Source organism: Oryx dammah, unplaced genomic scaffold (genome assembly GCF_014754425.2).
Source record: "Oryx dammah isolate SB20612 unplaced genomic scaffold, SCBI_Odam_1.1 HiC_scaffold_21, whole genome shotgun sequence".
NCBI classification, from domain to species: Eukaryota; Metazoa; Chordata; class Mammalia; order Artiodactyla; family Bovidae; genus Oryx; species Oryx dammah.
The window spans coordinates 8,085,718-8,105,771 of NW_024070205.1; the positions used below are offsets into that span (position 1 = coordinate 8,085,718).

General features: G+C 42.7%; 1 protein-coding gene across 2 annotated transcripts in view; it reads left to right on the top strand.

The window, feature by feature from the left end:
* The window catches only part of HHAT (hedgehog acyltransferase), a 362,562-nt gene that overhangs the window by 181,651 nt on the left and 160,857 nt on the right, over window positions 1-20,054 (top strand). For both annotated transcript variants that reach the window (XM_040263100.1, XM_040263101.1), the window contains one exon: window positions 898-933. In XM_040263100.1, coding sequence (XP_040119034.1) covers window positions 898-933 — 36 coding nt within the window. The remainder of the gene's footprint in view (window positions 1-897; window positions 934-20,054) is intronic.

The following is a 20,054-nucleotide window of genomic DNA, read 5'->3' on the forward strand; positions in this document are numbered from 1 at the left end:
GAGTACTGATCACTTCCTGGTGGGCAGAGGCCACCAGTCATTTTACTCACAGCCGGACCCAGAGGTAAGAGAGGACACCAGCTAAGTGGTTGGAGGTTTAGGGGGAGCAAGCATGCTCATTAGGGAGAGCAGAGCAGCGATGGACTGAGTGAGTCTGGTGGTGTCGGGGGAGGCTGTTACTGAAGGGGTCCACCACCGCCCCGGGCCTGCTGGATGCTGGCGTGAGGCCCAAGCACAGTGGCCGGCATGGACACGCGTTCTCCCTTCCCTCCTAGAGCAGACCTGGATGGGGCCGGGTGGTGCTCTCCTATGAAGAAGCTCCAGGGACTCGGGCTGGGCGGAGATGGAGGCCTGGAGGTGACCATTGCCCACCCCTGTCCTTCCCTTTGGCCAGGGTGGTTTGCTGTTTTTAAAGCATAACTTCATTAATTTTTGAGTAAATGAGACAGTATTATAAAAGGACTCCTTTTTTTTTTTTAAGTGGTGAAATCCACTCTTGGACTCTTAGGAGGAGGTTAGCCTTGTCGAGACAGTTTTGCTATGGTAGAGTAGTGAGCAACTCTGCATTAGAATCACCTGGCAGGCTCGCTAAATCTGATTGCTGGGCCTCATCCCCAGAACTTCACAGCTGGTTTTATGTGGGTGTGCTGAGAATTTGCATTTTCAGACGAGATGGGGCGCGTTCAGGGTGGTATGGCCGTAGATGAATTTACATTTTGAGCAAGTTCCCAGAGCCTGAGGCCACGGCTGCCCCAGAGGACATACCCTGGGAATCACTGTCATGGAGTAACTCGTGTGTTCCCCATGCTGCGAATGTAAATGATGGCTATTTCGTCAACTCCACCACTGCTGTGACTATCTCCTATTGATATGCTTCTCTGTGTCTTCCTTCCACAGGCATTTTGACGTTGGACTACATGATTTCTTGGTTAGGTAAGCCAATAATTTTTATTTTAGATACCATTGGCATAGCCTGTCTATTATGGAAACTGAGATGAAAATAAAGCCCTTGTTAAATATCTTGATGAATAATGGCAACTGTGTAGTTGGTAGGAACACACTGCCAGCACTGTGCGTGCGTGCGTGCGCTCGCGCCTCCCAGAGTCACACAAGGATAGCCAGCCTCTTTAAACAATCAAAGGGATTTATATCTGAAACGGTAGTTACCTAACTATTGGGCTGCTGCAAAGACAAATAGAAAAGTGAAGAGAGCAGGCCTGCATTCATACATTAAACAACCGTCTTGACCAGTCTTCCCTCCACTGAATTTAAGCTTTTTAAAAACAGAATCTACTGGTGGTTTTGAGCTTCCCAGGTGGCTCAGTGGTAAAGAATTCACCCACCAATGCAGGAGATGTGGGTTCAATCCCTGGGTCAGGAAGATCTCCTGGAGGAGGAAATGGCAACCCACTCTAGTACTCATGCTTGGAGAATCCCGTGGACAGAGGAGCCTGGCAGGCCACAGTCCATGGGGATGCCAAAGAGTAGGATGTGACCAAACAGCAACTGGTTCTTCTACAGCCATTAAGACACCAGCTTTGTTCATAATTCAAAGAGATTACAGATAGCCGTTTATATCCCAGTATATTGGTGATTTGTTAACCGAGTTGACTTATGGGGTGTATTAATTCCAAATAGTTATTAAACAGAGGTTAAGTGGAAACATACCAGAATATTAAGAGTTGCTAAGAATATGCATCATGTTTTTCCTGCTATAAACTTTGTTGTACTTTCTAGATTTTCGTTATACTGAGCATGTATTTATTATTCTAATAAGGCTGGGAAATGATCATTAAAAGTGCCTATCAAAAATATATGTGGAAAGCAGTAATGGCTGCGGAAGGACCATAAGCTGAAGATTACAAGGAAACCAGGAATCATGCAGAGTCGTTTGGTTTCTGCTACTGTGCGGCTCTAAATGCCAATTAATTCTAAGAGTCCACTAACAGACAGTCTCGTAAATCACATGTGATTATTTCTGGGTAGATGTTACAGCGGTTCAGTTCTCTGCGAGGCACGGCCATCTCCTCGTGGGTAAAATGCTCTGAGGAGAAATATACATCCCTGGCATCACCTGGGTCCTAAAACAGCAGCATTTCCTCTGTGCCAGATTGCATATGGCGGTGTCCCAAGAGGGGCCATGCCTACCTTGTCCTTTCTCTAGGTCCTTATCCAAGGCTGTGCAGTGAAATTGCACAGTGAAATTCCTTGGCCTGGGGAATATGGATTATGCTGGCTTTCTCCAGGCTCTCACACAGGGAACGTTGTGTGTAAACTCTTACCCGTGATACATCAAGGGTAAATGTATTTTAGCAGGAGGGATAAAGGGGTCAGTGGTCACAGGAAAGGGAGGCATGAGAATTGTGTGTCTAAACCCATCATAAAAGCTGTCTGAAAGAACTTCAGGGAGTAGATTGGATCTTTTGAGTCAGTGTCTTTGGTATTTCATGTTACTCCCATACTACTACTCACAAGAGTGCTGTGCTGCCTGCGAGTTTGTACTTGGTAACTTTCTTGAGGGCTGGGAACACATCTTAATCCCCTTTTCATAATTCAGTTATATAGAGAATCAACCCTTCAACAAAAATTTGTGTAGGTGTGACTGAGTAAATGCATGAAATGAAGCAGAAAGGACTGGAGGGTGAGGATTACAAGAAGCTGTTTATTTAACAAATAATTATCAAGCCTACCATGTGCCACTTGGTTATTTCTGGGAATACCATGGTGAGAAAGGGAGACATTTGATTTAAAGCTTTCCCTCAGCTCATTGCTTGCCAGCCTTGTGGTCTGAGCAATCGGAAGTGAGGAGGAGGAGTGGTCCGCTTCTGGGACCCCTCCCTTCTGTCCTTTTTCTGGGCGCCAACCGTGTCTCCCGTGGTAGGGGAGGAGGCAGAGGGAGCGGTTAAGTGTGTCTAATGTAATTGGCGTTGGGATCCCCTGACTTTGGCAGAAGGCCCTTTTGTGTGAGTGCTAGTAAGATGCTCAATGAGTCACCTTAATCCGCTTTTCTGAGAACCAAGCGGAACTGGGGCTTCTTTCCACCCTGCCGTCTTCCTGCAGTTCCTTTACTTTGGTCGGGGCAGAACAAACCAACACTTCTGTGGTTATCCACTTGGGGAGTGAGACGTCAGTCTCTCCTTCTGGCAGGCATGCCCAGTCTCTGGATGAAGTCTCTTCATCGCCTCAGCCACCTCCCAGCACATGTCAGCACTCCCCACTAAGCCAAGAGCCTAAGGATTCTAAATCTCTTCCTGTCTTGCTGCATGTCACTATTCGCTGAACCCAGGGTGGCAAGGCTCGAGCTGGGAAGCCAGAAGAAAACTCAAGGGGTGGTAGGAACTGCAGACGTGTTTATTCTCTAATGGCGGGTACGGCAGCAAAAGGGCCTTCTCGGGTGGGGCTTATACATGTTTACAGAGCAAAAGTGGTCCATGGCTGAGCGGGTACATCTTGAGGGACATGCCCTGTGCTCTGAGTGATCTCAGCTGTCACGTGACTGTGTATTTACAAAACGTGGAGCGAGAGGCCTTGGGGGTGAGAGAGCCTGACCACCACCATCTTGGCTCATTTGCTGTTTCCCTGGACTTCTGTGGCGTCTTCCCAGCTTGGGGATGGGATGAGGCAGGGTGTGGGTCAGGGAGCTGGTTGAGGGGAATAGTCATTTCTCCATCTAGGAATTCCAGGATGGTGTGGGGGGTGTTACCCCCTTATTTGCAGCTGTCTTTAGGAAGTGGATCCTTTCTGCTCCCATGTTGTGGGTTGGGGTGGGGAGCAGAACGCAGACCTGGTGGGGACTTAGTGAGAACTTGGGGACTTGGGCCCTTTAGTGAGAGCTGTTTCATCAGCATGTCATTGTGGAAGCCGGGTTGAAGAGATGAAAGCAGGAGGTGGGGGAATGGCAGCCACAACTTTTTTTTAAGGTTAAGCTGTGATGGGGAGGACAGAAAGACCAGGCAGCTGGTGGAGAGGGTGGTTTGCAGGGGGATTTTGTTTTTCCTTTTTAATTGGAGGAACATTTAGCCAGCAGAAGGTCTTAAGTGTCCTTTAGACTTAAGAAAGTGGTTTCAGTTGGGTGAAGAGAAGCAGCACATAATTGCCAGGGCAGAGGAAGGGAAGCCTTGGATGGTGATTTAGTGACCTCAGAGGGCCTTGGCATATCAATGGAGAGATTGATGTATCAATAGAGAGATCCTTAGAGGATTAGAAGAATGAGGGGGGTGGGGGTGGGAGTTAATACTCCAGGAATCCTTCTCAGTCTGTGATGACCAACAGAAGAAAATATATTTCCATTTCTAAAAAGAGGACATGTTGGAGAAATTGGCATAGACTTTTTTTTTAAATTAACTGCAATTATTGACTCCAACTAACTCTTAACATGTACTCTGGGTTGCCAGGCTGTATTGAATGCTTAGTGTTTGGCAGGAAAGAAACTGCAGCATGCCTGAAATTAATCAGCTTCATCTTTTACATTGATGGAAGCAATGTCAGCTTCTCTGGAATGACATCAATTTCCACAAAGCCAAGAGCCCTATCTGTGATCTCAACCTAGGCAACTGCAGGGAGGGACATGTTCCCTTTTAAGTTGTTGGCGTGTTTCACTGGGCTGTGGGGCAGGAAGGAGCTGTCACAGTTAATGAAATGTGAGCATTTCTGGTGTTGGCGTTTTATGATGACTGTGGGAAAATTCTGTGCACTCAATCCTTCTGCATCTTATAGAAACCAAAGGGAAGACTTCCTGGAAACAGTAGTCACAAATCAGTGAAGAATATTCTCAGAAGAGCATTAGCTAGAGTTCTTAATGTGATGCTACCAAAGAAAAAGGAAAAAAGTGGCCAATCTAGGAAAAGAAACACAGAAGAAAGTTGCTCTTTGATTTTAAATAGGTAACAGGATGACTTGTTTAAATTTAGCTTAGTTAAGTTTTGGCAAGAAAGTAGAATTGATTAGTGATGTTGGGTTTGATTCTTGCTGTTTTACTTTACCCATAATTGTAGCCAGCCCCACCCCTTTTATGAAAGGTATACTGTATTTGTTTTGTAACCAACCCCTTCTAAGTACCTCAGATTGAGGAATCATTTTAAGTGATACAAGATGTTCTCATGACTTTTAAAGGAAAATCTCAAAACATCCTTCTTACATATTGTCTGAAAGATGAAATTTGTCAGGGGTTTTGTTTTTTAAACAATTACTCCTATGCTTATGCATGTAAAAAGCAGAAAAGTGTTCACCCATGTTTTCTTCTTGCTTTCTGTGTTATTTATATTTAGCTATTTAATCCATTTTAATACATATTTCAAATAAGAGTCTAACTTAAATACTGGGACTTCCCTGGTGATCCAGTGGTTATGATTGGGTGCTTTCACTGCTGTGGGCCCAGGTTCAGTCCCTGTTTGGGGAACTAAGATCCCACAAGCTGGGAGATACAGGCCAAAAAAAAAAAAAAAAAAAAAGGCAAAATATGTTTTCTTTACCATCACTTTCCCTTTTTGTTCTAAAGTGTATGTGTGAACACTTCAGAGCCACTACTTTTGTCCTTAGGACAATTTTTTTTTCATAGAGTATATTTTTATTGGAGTATAGTTGCTTTACAATGTTGTGTTAGTTTCTTCTGCTTAGGAGACTGTTTCGATATCCTGTCAGGACCAGCAGAAATGCCAAGTGTGGCGGAGATGCCAGGGGTACATTTTAGGCAAATAGAAAAAGGCAGTGGGCCTCAGGCATGGCCCTGAAGCTACTTGAGAAGCTCTCTGGAGCTGACACAGTCATTGGAAGATAAATTCCTTTACATAAGCAAGCAAATTCTGCTTAGAGATCCTTCAACATAGTGCAGATTCGATCCTGTACAAGTGCTAATGTTTCTATGAAACAGCTCCTCTGTGTGCTTTTGAAGCGTGATTTTGTTCCGGTGAGAGAGAAGGCAAATGGGCCAGCCACTCACTTCTGTAGTGTCCTTTTCTCCTAAAGGTTGATCCTGGGACCCCACCGTGGTCGGGACTATCTTTGAATTGTCAGAGGGCAGCACACTTCAGTGATGTGTAAATGAATGGTTCATGGAAATCTGAAATGAGCAAACAGGTTTTGGTTTGCTCTTGGTGACAACCTCTACCTGACCCAGTCACAACACCAGCCCCACAGCGGAACAGAAGTGTTGTTTGGGCTGAAAACATTAGTGTTTTGAGCTTCATGAGTCATAGGGTAGTCTGTAACCTCCTCTATTTTGAGCACCCGGAAGTCCACCGCCACATTTGCTGTAGTTTAACAGTAGCAGTCACAGAGTTGATAAAGAAGTCTGCTCACCATCATTTGAAATTATGTTTGGGGTCGTGTGATGCTCACCTTGCATCTTTAAGAAGCCTAGTAGCCAGATGCCTAGTCAGTTTAATTCAGTTGGTCAGTCGTGTCCAACTCTTTGCAACCCTGTGGACTGCAGCACACCAGGCTTCCCTGTCCATCACCAACTCCCAACTCCCAGAGCTTGCTCAGACTCATGTCCATCAAGTCGGTGATGCCATCTACCCATCTCATCCTCTATCATCCCCTTCTCCTCCTGCCTTCAGTCTTTCCGAGCATTAGGATCTTTCTCAATGAGTCAGTTCTTCACATCAGGTGGCCCAAAGTATTGGAGTTTCAGCTTCAGCATCAGTCCTTCCAATGAATACTCATGGTTGATTTCCTTTAGGATGGACTGGTTGGATCTCCTTGCAGTCCAAGGGACTCTCAAGAGCCTGGTTGAGTCTGAGCCCTCACCATCTCTCTCATCACATTTTCCTTTCTGCTTCTGGAGAAGGGATACTCATCTTTGTCTGTACTTTGGGCTTCTTACCTCACAGAGTTGTAGTGGGGTATATAATATATGCCACACGGTCAGCTCCATGCCTGGAAACAGTGAGGATTTAGTAGAGGTTAGTTTTTTCCTTCCCCGACCCCCACTTCACCTTTGGAGTCAGGGTAACAGGTTTGATTCCTGGCCCCTCTCCCACCTTGGGGTCATTCACTAACCCTTTCTGAGTTTTTTATGACTTCTCTGACACTGTCTCTCCCTACTTAGAAGTAGTCAGTGATTCTCTTTTCCTGGGTCAAAAACAGATTAATCCACCCTGTATGGGGCCCACAGCAGTAGGTCTTCAGGTTCGTTTGTCCATGGCTTACTCCAGGGATCTTCCAAGCCTAGGGATTGAACCCAGGTCTTTCGCAATGCAGGCAGATTCTTTTACCGTTTGAGCCACCAGGGAAGCCCTTTTCCGTCTCATCTCACCTTGAATCTTTTGTGTCACTGCCAAATGGGTCCTTGTGCTATTTTCCATCTTTTTCCCCCACTTCCTGGCTGCTTTTCTTGGCTCCTGTGTTCCCTGTGTGTGGAAGTGCCCACCTGGCCTCCATATTCAAGCCTGCTCCTTTCAAGTCCATCTCAAATGCTGCTTCCTCCATTCTTAGCACGTGTCTCCATTTTGGGCCTATTGTCTTTTTTTTTTTTTTTTTTAACATGTAACACATCAATTATCTCAGTTTTTAAATAATGCAGTGATTGTTCCCGTTTAAAAAAGAGTAAAGCAATGGACTGGGAAAGTTCATTTGCTTGGTAACAGGGCTGAAACCAGTGTCTCTTGTCTGTAACCCAGAGACACAGAGCATGGGGAAGGGGCTGAGCATTTGGCACCATGAATTAAAAAAAAAAAATGTTTGGAATGAATACATCTTATTTTTCAAAAATGGAACAGGACTTAGTAACTATCTCCTTTTCATTTAATCCATTTATTTATGCAACCAATTAAGTGGTCTAAGCACTGTTTCAGGAACTGGGATGAAAGCAGTGATGGGCTAGACAAAGTCTCTGCCCTCCCTTGCCTGCATTGCAGTGAGTGAAGCCAGAGAGGAAATGAGCACAGCATTGCCCATGCTGCGATGGAAGGGCAAGGCGGGGAACCCCCTTTGATGGCCTCTTGGAGGCAGTAGGTGACACCGGGTGAGAGGCGGGTGAGCTGAAGGGGGCAGTGGGGGAGATCTGAGGCCAGGCTGCTTCAGGCACCAGGGCCCTGAGCCCAGAAAGAGGCCACTGAGAAGTGGAAGAAGGGGGGAAGCTCGTGGGGCAGGAGGGTGTGGAGCAAGGAGCCGGGAGCCCAGGATGAGTCTGGAAGAAGAGGTGACAGCCAGGCTGTGAGGAACAGGTTCTCTTAGTTGGTGCCACAGGAGGGTTTTAAGTAGAGGAGTAACAGGATGGATCTGTGACAGGCTGAGCTAGAAGTTTAGTGACATTAGCCGTTACCATGCTGTTCCCCTGCAAGCTGGAGCTTGGTGACCCAAGAGAAGGCTCTTTGACAGCCAGCTCCTGTGAAAGCCACTCTGTGCTGAGTAACAATAGCCCCAAACTATCCTTTAATTTCTTTCTGCTTCTGTTTGCTTGGTGTGTTGTACAAGGCATCATGATACGCGTGGCCGTGAAACTGGAGGCAGCTGGATGGTGGTGGAATCTGGCAATACGCCTTTGGAGAGAGTGGGCTGGCTCTGGGAAGCCCACTGGGACGGGGTTGGCAGCTTTCTCGTGGGCACGCGTAGCCATCTTGTCATTTGAGCTCCCTCCCTGTGGGGTCTCTGAAGGCCCGGGTCTTAGCCCTCCGCTTCTGTCTCAGGGTTGCTGCTCTTGCATGTCAGCCACCCTCAGGACAGGAGACCTCTGTCTAGAGCACCGATCCCCCGCTCTGGGCGGCCGGAAGGAGAACACCATCTGGTTTGCATATGAAAGCTGCTGCACAATAAGTCGGGATATTCTTCCTCTTCTCCGATGGTATATTCTCAGTTTTTGTTGAGAACGCAGCCGCTTCCTGGCTTCCCCCATCATGACTCCTGTGAAAGACGGAGTTTCTCTTTCCCTAGACTTGAACACCTGGAAGGATCTGTGGTCCTTTCCTTTGGAGAATTTTAGGGTAGAAGAGCCTTGATGACTGTGTCCTGCATTACAGCACTTTTCAGTTCTTAGACGATTTCTCAGATCCACTCTCGCCTCCTTCCTACTCCTGCCACTTCTGAGGAAGAACGTTGCAGAATTATTCATCTTCATGGCTGCACTATATCGAGTTGTTATTTAGAAAATCGAGATTAAAAAAGAAACTCTTTATCCTCCAAGAGTTGAAATGCATAATTCACTTCCCACCATACATAGCCTTTATCAATATAGATTTTCCGGTGAATAAATGTATCCTTTAAAAAAGTTGTAAAGAGCCCCTGGTGAATTAATTGAGAAAATCTGCAATATCGCCACATAATTTTAAGTGCACAAAGCTCTGGGTCAAGGATGCTGCTGAGCAAGATGGACTGTAAGATCTGTGGTCCAAACCAACGAAGGCGGAGTATGTATTCAACAGGACATTTGGTAAGCGGTGGTGGTGTCTTTTTTTTTTTTTTTTTTTAAACTCTTTCTGATTGCTGGGGATTGTTCTGACTTGTCAGATTTCTGCACTGAATAGAAGCCAGAAACTTGCTTTCCTTTGCAATAAAAGTATCAGATTCCTTATCCTCTCTATTTTAATTTTACTTATTTTTTAATTGGTGGAAAATTGCTTTACAATGTTATGTTGGTTTCTACCATACAACATTGTGAATCAGTCATATATATATATATATATATTCCTTCCCTCCTCAGTCTCCCTCTCCTCCCCCTATCCCACCGCTCTAAGTCATCACAGAGTGCCAGGCTGGGTTCCCTGTGTTATTTAGCAACTTCCCACTGCCTGTCTATTTCACACATGGTAGTGTATATACGGTCAGTGCTACTTTCTCAATTCGTCCACTCTCACCTTCCTCCGCTGGTTCCACAGGTTCTAGAGTCCATATGTATTTATTCATATGCGATACTTGTTTTTCTCTTTCTGCTTAGCTTACGCTGGGAATGACAAATGAAGGGAGGGGCATGTGGAATGCGTTCTGGTGAGCCAGGCGGCAATGCCCTCCAGCAGGTGTCTGGGAGGAGCCACTCTTCTGAGCCCAGTGGCAGGCACAGCAGAGTCCCCATCAGAGCAGTGGTGGTAGGATTTGTCAACAGTGCCTGACTGCCCAGCCCTAAGGCTGGCTTCCATACCCTCTCTGAGGTTGTGCAAGCTGCTGATCCTTCCTTACAAAGTTCCTTTCCTGTTAAAACTAACCAGAGTGGGTTCTGTTATTTGCGATGAAAATATCTGCTATAGCTACTTAGCCAGTGATGTTTGGGATGTCTCGCTCAGCAGGGGGAGTCCGTGATCTTCACTTGGCTTTGCCTGCCAGCTGCATCGATTCCACACACCAGAATTGAGCAAAATTGCAGCTATTTTTGTATAACAGAAGCAGCCTATGGAATGGAAAGGGCAGTGGATCTCGTCTGCTTTACCACTCTCTGGCTGCAGTGATTCTGTGCAAGTCACGTCTCCCCTTGGGGCCTTAGTTTTCTTATTTGTAAAATGAGAAAATAATATACCAAATGAACTCTAAGGTCCCTTCCAATATCAGCAGCCTCTGAGCAGCTTTTATTACAGAGCTGCTTCTGTTGTCCAGACCTGCACTATTTAATACAGTAGCTACTAGCCACTTGTGGCTATTAAAGTGTAAATGGTTTAAAATCCAACAAAATTACAAATCTAATTCCTTAGCTGCACTGGCCATTTTTTAAGTGCTCCATAGCCACGTGTAGCTACTGGCTATCATCTTGGACAAGGCAGATAATAGACCATTTCCGTCATCGTAGACATTCTCTTGATGAAACACTGGTCTACATGATAATGGCATTTGTCTGCTTCCTTTGTAGGGATGCTGGCTGTTCTGTTGTATTTCTGCCTGCTTGCTTGAAAGATCAACATCCGTCTCATTAGCCACTCACGATTCTTCTCATGGGTGTGCGTGCGTGCTCGGTTGTGTCTGACTCTTTGCCACCCTGTGGGTTGCAAGCCACCAGCCCTCTGTCCATGGGATTCTCCAGGCAAGAATACTGGGGTGGGTTACCATTGCCTTCATTCAGCTTGCCCCAAATAGAATTCCTTATCTACTCTTCCCCTCTCCCAACCCCACACTTTGTCCCATCCCTATTCTCTCCGTCATCTTAAAGAGTGGCTCCTCACCCATGTTAACTAAGACAGAAACCTTGGGGTTGGGTTGGAAAGGCTCTTCTTCATCATACCTCCATATCCCCCATTTTGGTCCCTGAATTACATCAGTTCCTCCTGTTAAATATTAACTAACCATGCCTTGTTGTCCCCATTCATATTGTAGGCACCGTGATTGAGCCTCTCATCGTCTACTTCGCTTCTACTGTGAACCTCATCTTTGCTTTCTTCCTCATTCCAGCCTGTCCCCTCAGCCCACCCCTAGAGGAACTGAATCAAAGTAGAGTTTACAGAAAACCCAGCAAAAGGCAGTTTTAATCAGCCATTCTCCTCCCTTCACAGCCTTTTCCAGACTTATCCATTGGCCACATGAGCAGCTGTGTTAAACTTCTTTCTGTTCCCTGTACAAGACTCACTCATTCATTTTCTTCTTGTTATGTGTGTTTGCTTCCTTCTGCCCGTATAGACCTTCTCAGCACCCAGTCTGGAGGTCACCTCTTTTGCAGAGTCCTTGCTGACTCCCTGGAGGAGATAGGTGCTCCCCATGGGGGTGCTCTGCGTCTCAAAGGTCATGGTCGGCGGCTTGGAGTTCAGACTCTGGCATCGGGCTGCCTGGGTTCGAATGCCGGTTGTGTCACTATTGACTCTGTGACAAATTTGACATCTCTGTGCTTGACTTTCTTCATCAATGTAATGACTGTTCATAATACCTAATTCATGGGCCTCTATGAAGATTCAGTTCATTCGCTCAGTCATGTCCGACTCTTTGCGACCCCATGAATCGCAGCACGCCAAGCCTCCCTGTCCATCACCAACTCCCGGAGTTCACTCAGACTCACGTCCATCAAGTCAGTGATGCCATCCAGCCATCTCATCCTCTGTCGTCCCCTTCTCCTCCTGCCCCCAATCCCTCCCAGCATCAGAGTCTTTTCCAATGAGTCAACTCTTCACATCAGGTGGCCAAAGTACTGGAGTTTCAGCTTTATCATCAGTCCTTCCAAAGAAATCCCAGGGCTGATCTCCTTCAGAACGGACTGGTTGGATCTCCTTGCAGTGCAAGGGACTCTCAAGAGTCTTCTCCAACACCACAGTTGAAAAGCATCAATTCTTTGGCGCTCAGCCTTCTTCACAGTCCAACTCTCACATCCATACATGACCACTGGAAAAACCATAGCCTTGACTAGACGGACCTTAGTCGGCAAAGTAATGTGTCTGCTTTTGAATATGCTCTCTAGGTTGGTCATAACTTCTCTTCTAAGGAGTAAGCATCTTTTAATTTCATGGCTGCAATCACTATCTGACTTAATATGTTTAAAGTGCTTAAAATGATGCTCAGCCTAGAGTAAGCATTTAATTGTTCATTGTTGTCCCCATCACTGTACTGTACTTGACTCCTTCATGTACTGGGATGATAGCAGACTGAATGGTAAGTGATCACACCATCGCAGTTATTTGGGTCATGAAGATCTTTTTGTACAGTTCTTCTGTGTATTCTTGCCACTCTTGTTATTCTTCTACTGCTGTTAGGTCTATACCGTTTCTGTCCTTTATTGTGCCCATCGTTGCATGAAATGTTCCCTTGGTATCTCTGATTTTCTTGAAGAGATCTCTAGTCTTTCCCATTCTATTGTTTTCCTCTGTTTCTTTGCACTGATTACTGAGGAAGGTTTTCTTATCTCTCCTTGCTATTCTCTGGAACTCTGCATTCAAATGCGTATATCTTTCCTTTTTTCCTTTGCCTTTCACTTCTTTTCTCAGTTATTTGCAAGGCCTTCTTGGCTGACCATTTTGCCTTTTTGCATTTCTTTTTCTTGAGGATGATCACTGCCTCCTGTACAATGTTATGAACCCCCGTCCGTAGTTCTTCAGGCACTCTATCAGATGTAATACCTTGATTTTTTTTTTGTCACTTCCACTGTATAATTATTTTTTATTTATTTATTTTTAATTTATTTATTTTTAATTTTTACTTTACAATTCTGTATTGGTTTTGGCATAGATTGACATGAATCCACCACAGGTGTACATGCGTTCCCAAACATGAGCCCCCCTCCCACCCCCCTCCCCACAACATCTCTCTGGGTCATCCCCACGCGTCAGCCCCAAGCGTGTCATATCCTGCATCAGACATAGACTGGCATTTCGATTCTTACATGATATTATACATGTTTCAATGCCATTCTCCCAAATCATCACACCCTCTCCCTCTCCCTCTGAGTCCAAAAGTCCGCTATACACATCTGTGTCTTTTTTGCTGTCCTGCATACAGGGTCATCATTGCCATCTTCCTAAATTCCATATATATGTGTTAGTATACTGTATTGGTGTTTTTCTTTCTGGCTCACTTCACTCTGTATAATCGGCTCCAGTTTCATCCATCTCATCAGAACTGATTCACATGTATTCTTTTTAATGGCTGAGTAATACTCCATTGTGTATATGTACCACAGCTTTCTTATCCATTCATCTACTGATGGACATCTAGGTTGTTTCCATGTCCTGGCTATTATAAACAGTGCTGCAATGAACATTGGGGTACATGTGTCTCTTTCAATTCTGGTTTCCTCTGTGTGTATGCCCAACAGTGGGATTGCTGGGTCATAAGGCATTTCTATTAGCAATTTTTTAAGGAATCTCCACACTGTTCTCCATAGTGGCTGTACTAGTTTGCATTCCCACCAACAGTGTAGGAGGGTTCTCTTCTCTCCACATCCTCTCCAGCATTTATTGCTTGCAGATTTTTGGATCGCAGACATTCTGACTGGTGTGAAGTGGTACCTCATTGTGGTTTTGATTTGCATTTCTCTAATAATGAGTGATATTGAGCATCTTTTCATGTGTTTGTTAGCCATCCGTATGTCTTCTTTGGAGAAATGTCTATTTAGTTCTTTGGCCCATTTTTTGATTGGGTCGTTTATTTTTCTGGAATTGAGCTGCAGGAGTTGCTTGTATATTTTTGAGATTAGTTGTTTGTCAGTTGCTTCATTTGCTATTATTTTCTCCCATTCGGAAGGCTGTCTTTTCACTTTGCTTATGTTTTCCTTTGTTGTGCAGAAGCTTTTAATTTTAATTAGATCCCATTTGTTTATTTTTGCTTTTATTTCCAGAATTCTGGGAGGTGTATCATAGAGGATCCTGCTGTGGTTTATGTCGGAGAGTGTTTTGCCTATGTTCTCCTCTAAGAGTTTTATAGTTTCTGGTCTTACATTTAGATCTTTAATCCATTTTGAGTTTATCTTTGTGTGCGGTGTTAGAAAGTGATCTAGTTTCATTCTTTTACAGGTGGTTGACCAGTTTTCCCAGCACCACTTGTTAAAGAGATTGTCTTTACTCCATTGTATATTCTTGCCTCCTTTGTCAAAGATAAGGTGTCCATATGTATGTGGATTTATCTCTGGGCTTTCTATTTTGTTCCATTGATCTATATGTCTGTCTTTGTGCCAATACCATACTGTCTTGATGACTGTGGCTTTGTAGTAGAGTCTGAAGTCAGGCAAATTGATTCCTCCAGTTCCATTCTTCTTTCTCAAGATTGCTTTGGCTATTCGTGGTTTTTTATATTTCCATACAAATCTTGAAATTATTTGTTCTAGTTCTGTGAAAAATATCGCCGGTATCTTGATAGGGATTGCATTGAATTTGTAAATTGCTTTGGGTAATATCCTCATTTTCACTATATTGATTCTTCCGATCCATGAGCATGGTCTTTCTCCATCTATTAGTGTCCTCTTTGATTTCTTTCATCAGTGTTTTATAGTTTTCTGTATATAGGTCTTTAGTTTCTTTAGGTAGGTATATTCCTAAGTATTTTATTCTTTTTGTTGCAATGGTGAATGGAATTGTTTCCTTAATTTCTTCTTCTACTTTCTCATTATTAGTGTATAGGAATGCAAGGGATTTCTGTGTGTTGATTTTATATCCTGCAACTTTACTATATTCATTAATTAGCTCTAGTAATTTTCTGGTAGAGTCTTTAGTGTTTTCTATGTAGAGGATCATGTCATCTGCAAACAGTGAGAGTTTTACTTCTTCTTTTCCAATTTGGATTCCTTTTATTTCTTTTTCTGCTCTGATTGCTGTGGCTAAAACTTCCAGAACTATGTTGAATAGTAGTGGTGAAAGTGGGCACCCTTGTCTTGTTCCTGACTTAAGGGGAAATGCTTTCAATTTTTCACCATTGAGGATAATGTTTGCTGTGGGTTTGTCATATATAGCTTTTATTATATTGAGGTATGTTCCTTCTATTCCTGCTTTCTGGAGAGTTTTTATCATAAATGTATGTTGAATTTTGTCAAAGGCCTTCTCTGCATCTATTGAGATAATCATATGGTTTTTATTTTTCAATTTGTTAATGTGGTGAATTACATAGGAGTCCCAGAAGAAGAAGACAAAAAGAAAGACCATGAGAAAATCCTTGAGGAGATAATAGTTGAAAACTTCCCTAAAATGGGGAAGGAAATAATCACCCAAGTCCAAGAAACCCAGAGAGTCCCAAATAGGATAAACCCAAGGCGAAACACCCCAAGACACTTATTAATCAAATTAACAAAGATCAAACACAAAGAACAATTATTAAAAGCAGCAAGGGAAAAACAACAAATAACACACAAGGGGATTCCCATAAGGATAACAGCTGATCTCTCAATAGAAACTCTTCAGGCCAGGAGGGATTGGCAAGACATACTTAAAGTGATGAAAGAAAATAACCTACAGCCCAGATTACTATACCCAGCAAGGATCTCATTCAAATACGAAGGAGAAATCAAAAGCTTTATAGACAAGCAAAAGCTGAGAGAATTCAGCACCACCAAACCAGCTCTCCAACAACTTCTAAAGGATATTCTCTAGACAGGAAACACAAAAAGGGAGTATAAACCCGAACCCAAAATAATAAAACAAATGGCAATGGGATCATACTTATCAATAATTACCTTAAACGTAAATGGATTGAATGCCCCAACCAAAAGGCAAAGACTGGCCGATTGGATACAAAAACAAGAACCCTCTATATGCTGCTTACAAGAGACCCACCTGAAAACAAGGGACACATACAGACTGAAAGTGAAGGGTGGGAAAAAGATATTCCATGCAAATAGAGACCAAAAGAAAGCAGGAGTGGCAATACTCATATCCGATAAAATAGACTTTGTCTCTTTTCACAGCCTTTGTTTTAAAGAAGGCCACTACATAATGATCAAAGGATCAATCCAAGAAGAAGATATAACAATTATAAATATATATGCACCCAATATAGGAGCACCGCAATATGTAGGACAAATGCTAACAAGTATGAAAGAGGAAATTAACAACAACACAATAATAGTGGGAGACTTTAATACCCCACTCACACATATGGACAGATCAACCAAACAGAAAATTAACAAAGAAACGCAAACTTTAAATGATACATTAGACCAGTTAGACCTAATTGATATCTATAGGACATTTCACCCCAAAACAATGAATTTCACCTTTTTCTCAAGTGCTCATGGAACCTTCTCGAGGATAGATCACATCCTGGGCCATAAATATAACCTTGATAAATTCAAAAAAATCGAAATCATTCCAAGCATCTTTTCTGACCATAATGCACTAAGATTAGATCTCAATTACAGGAGGAAACCTATTAAAAATTCCAACATATGGAGGCTGAACAACACGCTTCTGAATAACCAACAAATCACAGAAGAAATCAAAAAAGAAATCAAAATATGCATAGAAACTAATGAAAATGAAAACACAACAACCCAAAACCTGTGGGACACTATAAAAGCAGTGCTAAGAGGAAAGTTCATAGCAATACAGGCATACCTCAAGAAACAAGAAAAAAGTCAAATAAATAACCTAACTCTACACCTAAAGCAACTAGAAAAGGAAGAATTAGAGAACCCCAGAGTTAGCAGAAGGAAAGAAATCTTAAAAATTAGGGCAGAAATAAATGCAAAAGAAACAAAAGAGACCATAGCAAAAATCAACAAAGCCAAAAGCTGGTTCTTTGAAAGGATAAATAAAATTGACAGACCATTAGCCAGACTCATCAAGAAGCAAAGAGAGAAAAATCAAATCAATAAAATTAGAAATGAAAATGGAGAGATCACAACAGACAACACAGAAATACAAAGGATCATAAGAGACTACTATCAGCAATTATATGCCAATAAAATGGACAACCTGGAAGAAATGGACAAATTCTTAGAAAAATACAATTTTCCAAAACTAAACCGGGAAGAAATAGACAATCTTAACAGACCCATCACAAGCACGGAAATTGAAACTGTAATCAGAAATCTTCCAGCAAACAAAAGCCCAGGTCCAGACGGCTTCACAGCTGAATTCTACCAAAAATTTCAAGAAGAGTTAACACCTATCCTACTCAAACTCTTCCAGAAAATTGCAGAGGAAGGGAAACTTCCAAACTCATTCTATGAGGCCACCATCACCCTAATACCAAAACCTGACAAAGATACTACAAAAAAGGAAAACTACAGGCCAATATCACTGATGAACATAGATGCAAAAATCCTCAACAAAATTCTAGCAATCAGAATCCAACAACACATTAAAAAGATCGTACACCATGACCAAGTGGGCTTTATCCCAGGGATGCAAGGATTCTTCAACATCCACTGTATAATTATAAGGAGTTTGATTTAGGTCATACCTGGATGGTCCAGTGGTTTTCCATATTTTATTCAGTTTAAGTCTGAATTTTGCAATAAGTAGTTCATGACGTGAGCCATGGTCAGCTCCTGGTCTTGTTTTTTGCTGACTCTATAGAGCTTCTCCGTCTTCGGCTGCAAACAATGTAATCAGTGTGATTTCTTTTGACTTCCTACTTTTGCATTCCAGTTCCCTGTGATGAAAAGGACATCTTTTTTGGGTGTTTGTTCTGGAAGGTCTTGTAGGTTATCATAGAACCCTTCAACTTCAGCTTCTTTGGCATTTGTGCTTTGGGGATAGACTTGGATTACTGTGATGTTGAATGGTTTGCCTTGGAAACGAACAGAGATCATTCTGTCATTTTTGAGATTGCACCGAAGTTCTGCATTTCAGACTCTCTTGTTGACTACAAGGGCTACTCCATTTCTTGTAAGGGATTCTTGCCCAAAGTAGAAGATATAATGGTCATCTGAATTAAATTCACTCATTACTGTCTATTTTAATTTGCTGATTCCTACTCTTGCCATCTCCTGTTTGACCACTTCCAATTTACCTTGATTTATGGACCTAACATTCCAGGTTCCTAGGCAATATGGCTCTTTACAGCCTCAAACTTTAGTTTCTTCACCAGACAGTCACAATTGGGCATTGTTTCTGCTTTGTCTCAGCTTCTTCATTCTTTTTATTTTTTTATTTTTTATTTATTTTTTAATTGAAGGGTAATTGCTTTACAGAGTTATGTTTTCTCTCAAACCTCAACCTGATTCAGCCATAGGTATCCATATATCCCCTCCCTTTTGAACTTCCCTCCCATCTCCCTCCCCATCTCACCCCTCTAGGTTGATACAGAGCCCCTGTTTGAGTTTTTTAGCCATACTGCAATTTCCTGTTGGCTGTCTATTTTGCATATGGTAATGTAAGTGTCCATGTTACTCTCTCCATACATCTCCCCCTCTCCTCCCCTCTCCCCATGTCCATAAGTCTGTTCTCTATGTCTGTTTCTCCATTGCTCCCCTGTAAGTAAATTATTCAGTACCATTTTTCTAGATTCTGTGTATATGCATTAGAATATGATATTTATCATTCTCTTTCTGACTTACTTCACTCTGTATAATAGGTTCTAGGTTCATCCACCTCATTGGAACTGACTCAAAGGCACGCCTTTTTATGGCTGAGTAATATTCCATTGTGTAGATGTACCACAACTTCTTTATCCATTCATCTGTCGATGGGCATCTAGGTTGTTTCCGTGTTCTAGCTATTGTAAATAGTGCTGCAGTGAACAATGGGATACTTGTGTCTTTTTAAATTTTGGCTTCCTCAGGGTATATGCCTAGGAGTGGGATTGCTGGTTCTATGGTGGTTTTATTCCTAGTTTTTAAAGGAATCTCCATACTGTCTTCCATAATGACTGTATCAATTTACATTCCCACCAACAGTGCAAAAGAGTGTTCCCTTTTCTGCACACCCTCTCCAGCATTTATTGTTTGTAAACTTTTTGATGATGGCCATTCTGACCCGTGTGAGGTGATATCTCTTTGTAGTATTGATTTGCATTTCTCTAATAATGAGCAATATTGAGCATCTTTTCATGTGTTTGTTAGCCATCTGTATGTCTTCTTTGGAGAAATGTCTGTTTAGGTCTCTTTCCCACTTTTTGATTGGGTTGTTTGTTTTTCTGGTATTGAGTTATATGAGCTGCTTGTGTATTTTGCAAATTAATCCTTTGTCAGTTGTCTCATTTGCTATTATTTTCTCCCACTCTGAGGGCTGTCTTTTCACCTTGCCTATAGTTTCCTTTGCTGTGCAGAAACTTTTAAGTTTAATCAGGTCCCACTTGTTTACTGTTGTTTTTATTTCTATTACTCTAGAAGGTGGGTCATAGAGGATCTTGCTTTGATTTATGTCATCGAGTGTTCTGCGTATGTTTTCCTCTAATAGTTTTGTAGTTTCTGGTCTTACATTTAGGTCTTTAATCCATTTTGAGTTTATCTTTGTGTATGGTGTTAGGAAGTGTTCTAATTGCATTGTTTTACATGTAGCTGTCCAGTTTCCCCAGCACCAGTTATTGAAGAGGCTGTCTTTGTCCCATTGTATATTCTTGCCTCCTTTGTCAGAAAGAATGTACCCATAGGTGCATGGGCTTATTTCTGGGATTTCTGTTTTGTTCCGTTGGTCTATGTTTCTGTTTTTGTGCCAGTACCATACTGTCTTGATGACTGTAGCTTTGTAGTACAATCTGAAATCAGGAAGGTTGGTTCCTCCAGCTCCATTCTTCTTTTTCAAGACTGCTTTGGCTATTCAGAGTCTCTTATGTTTCCATATGAA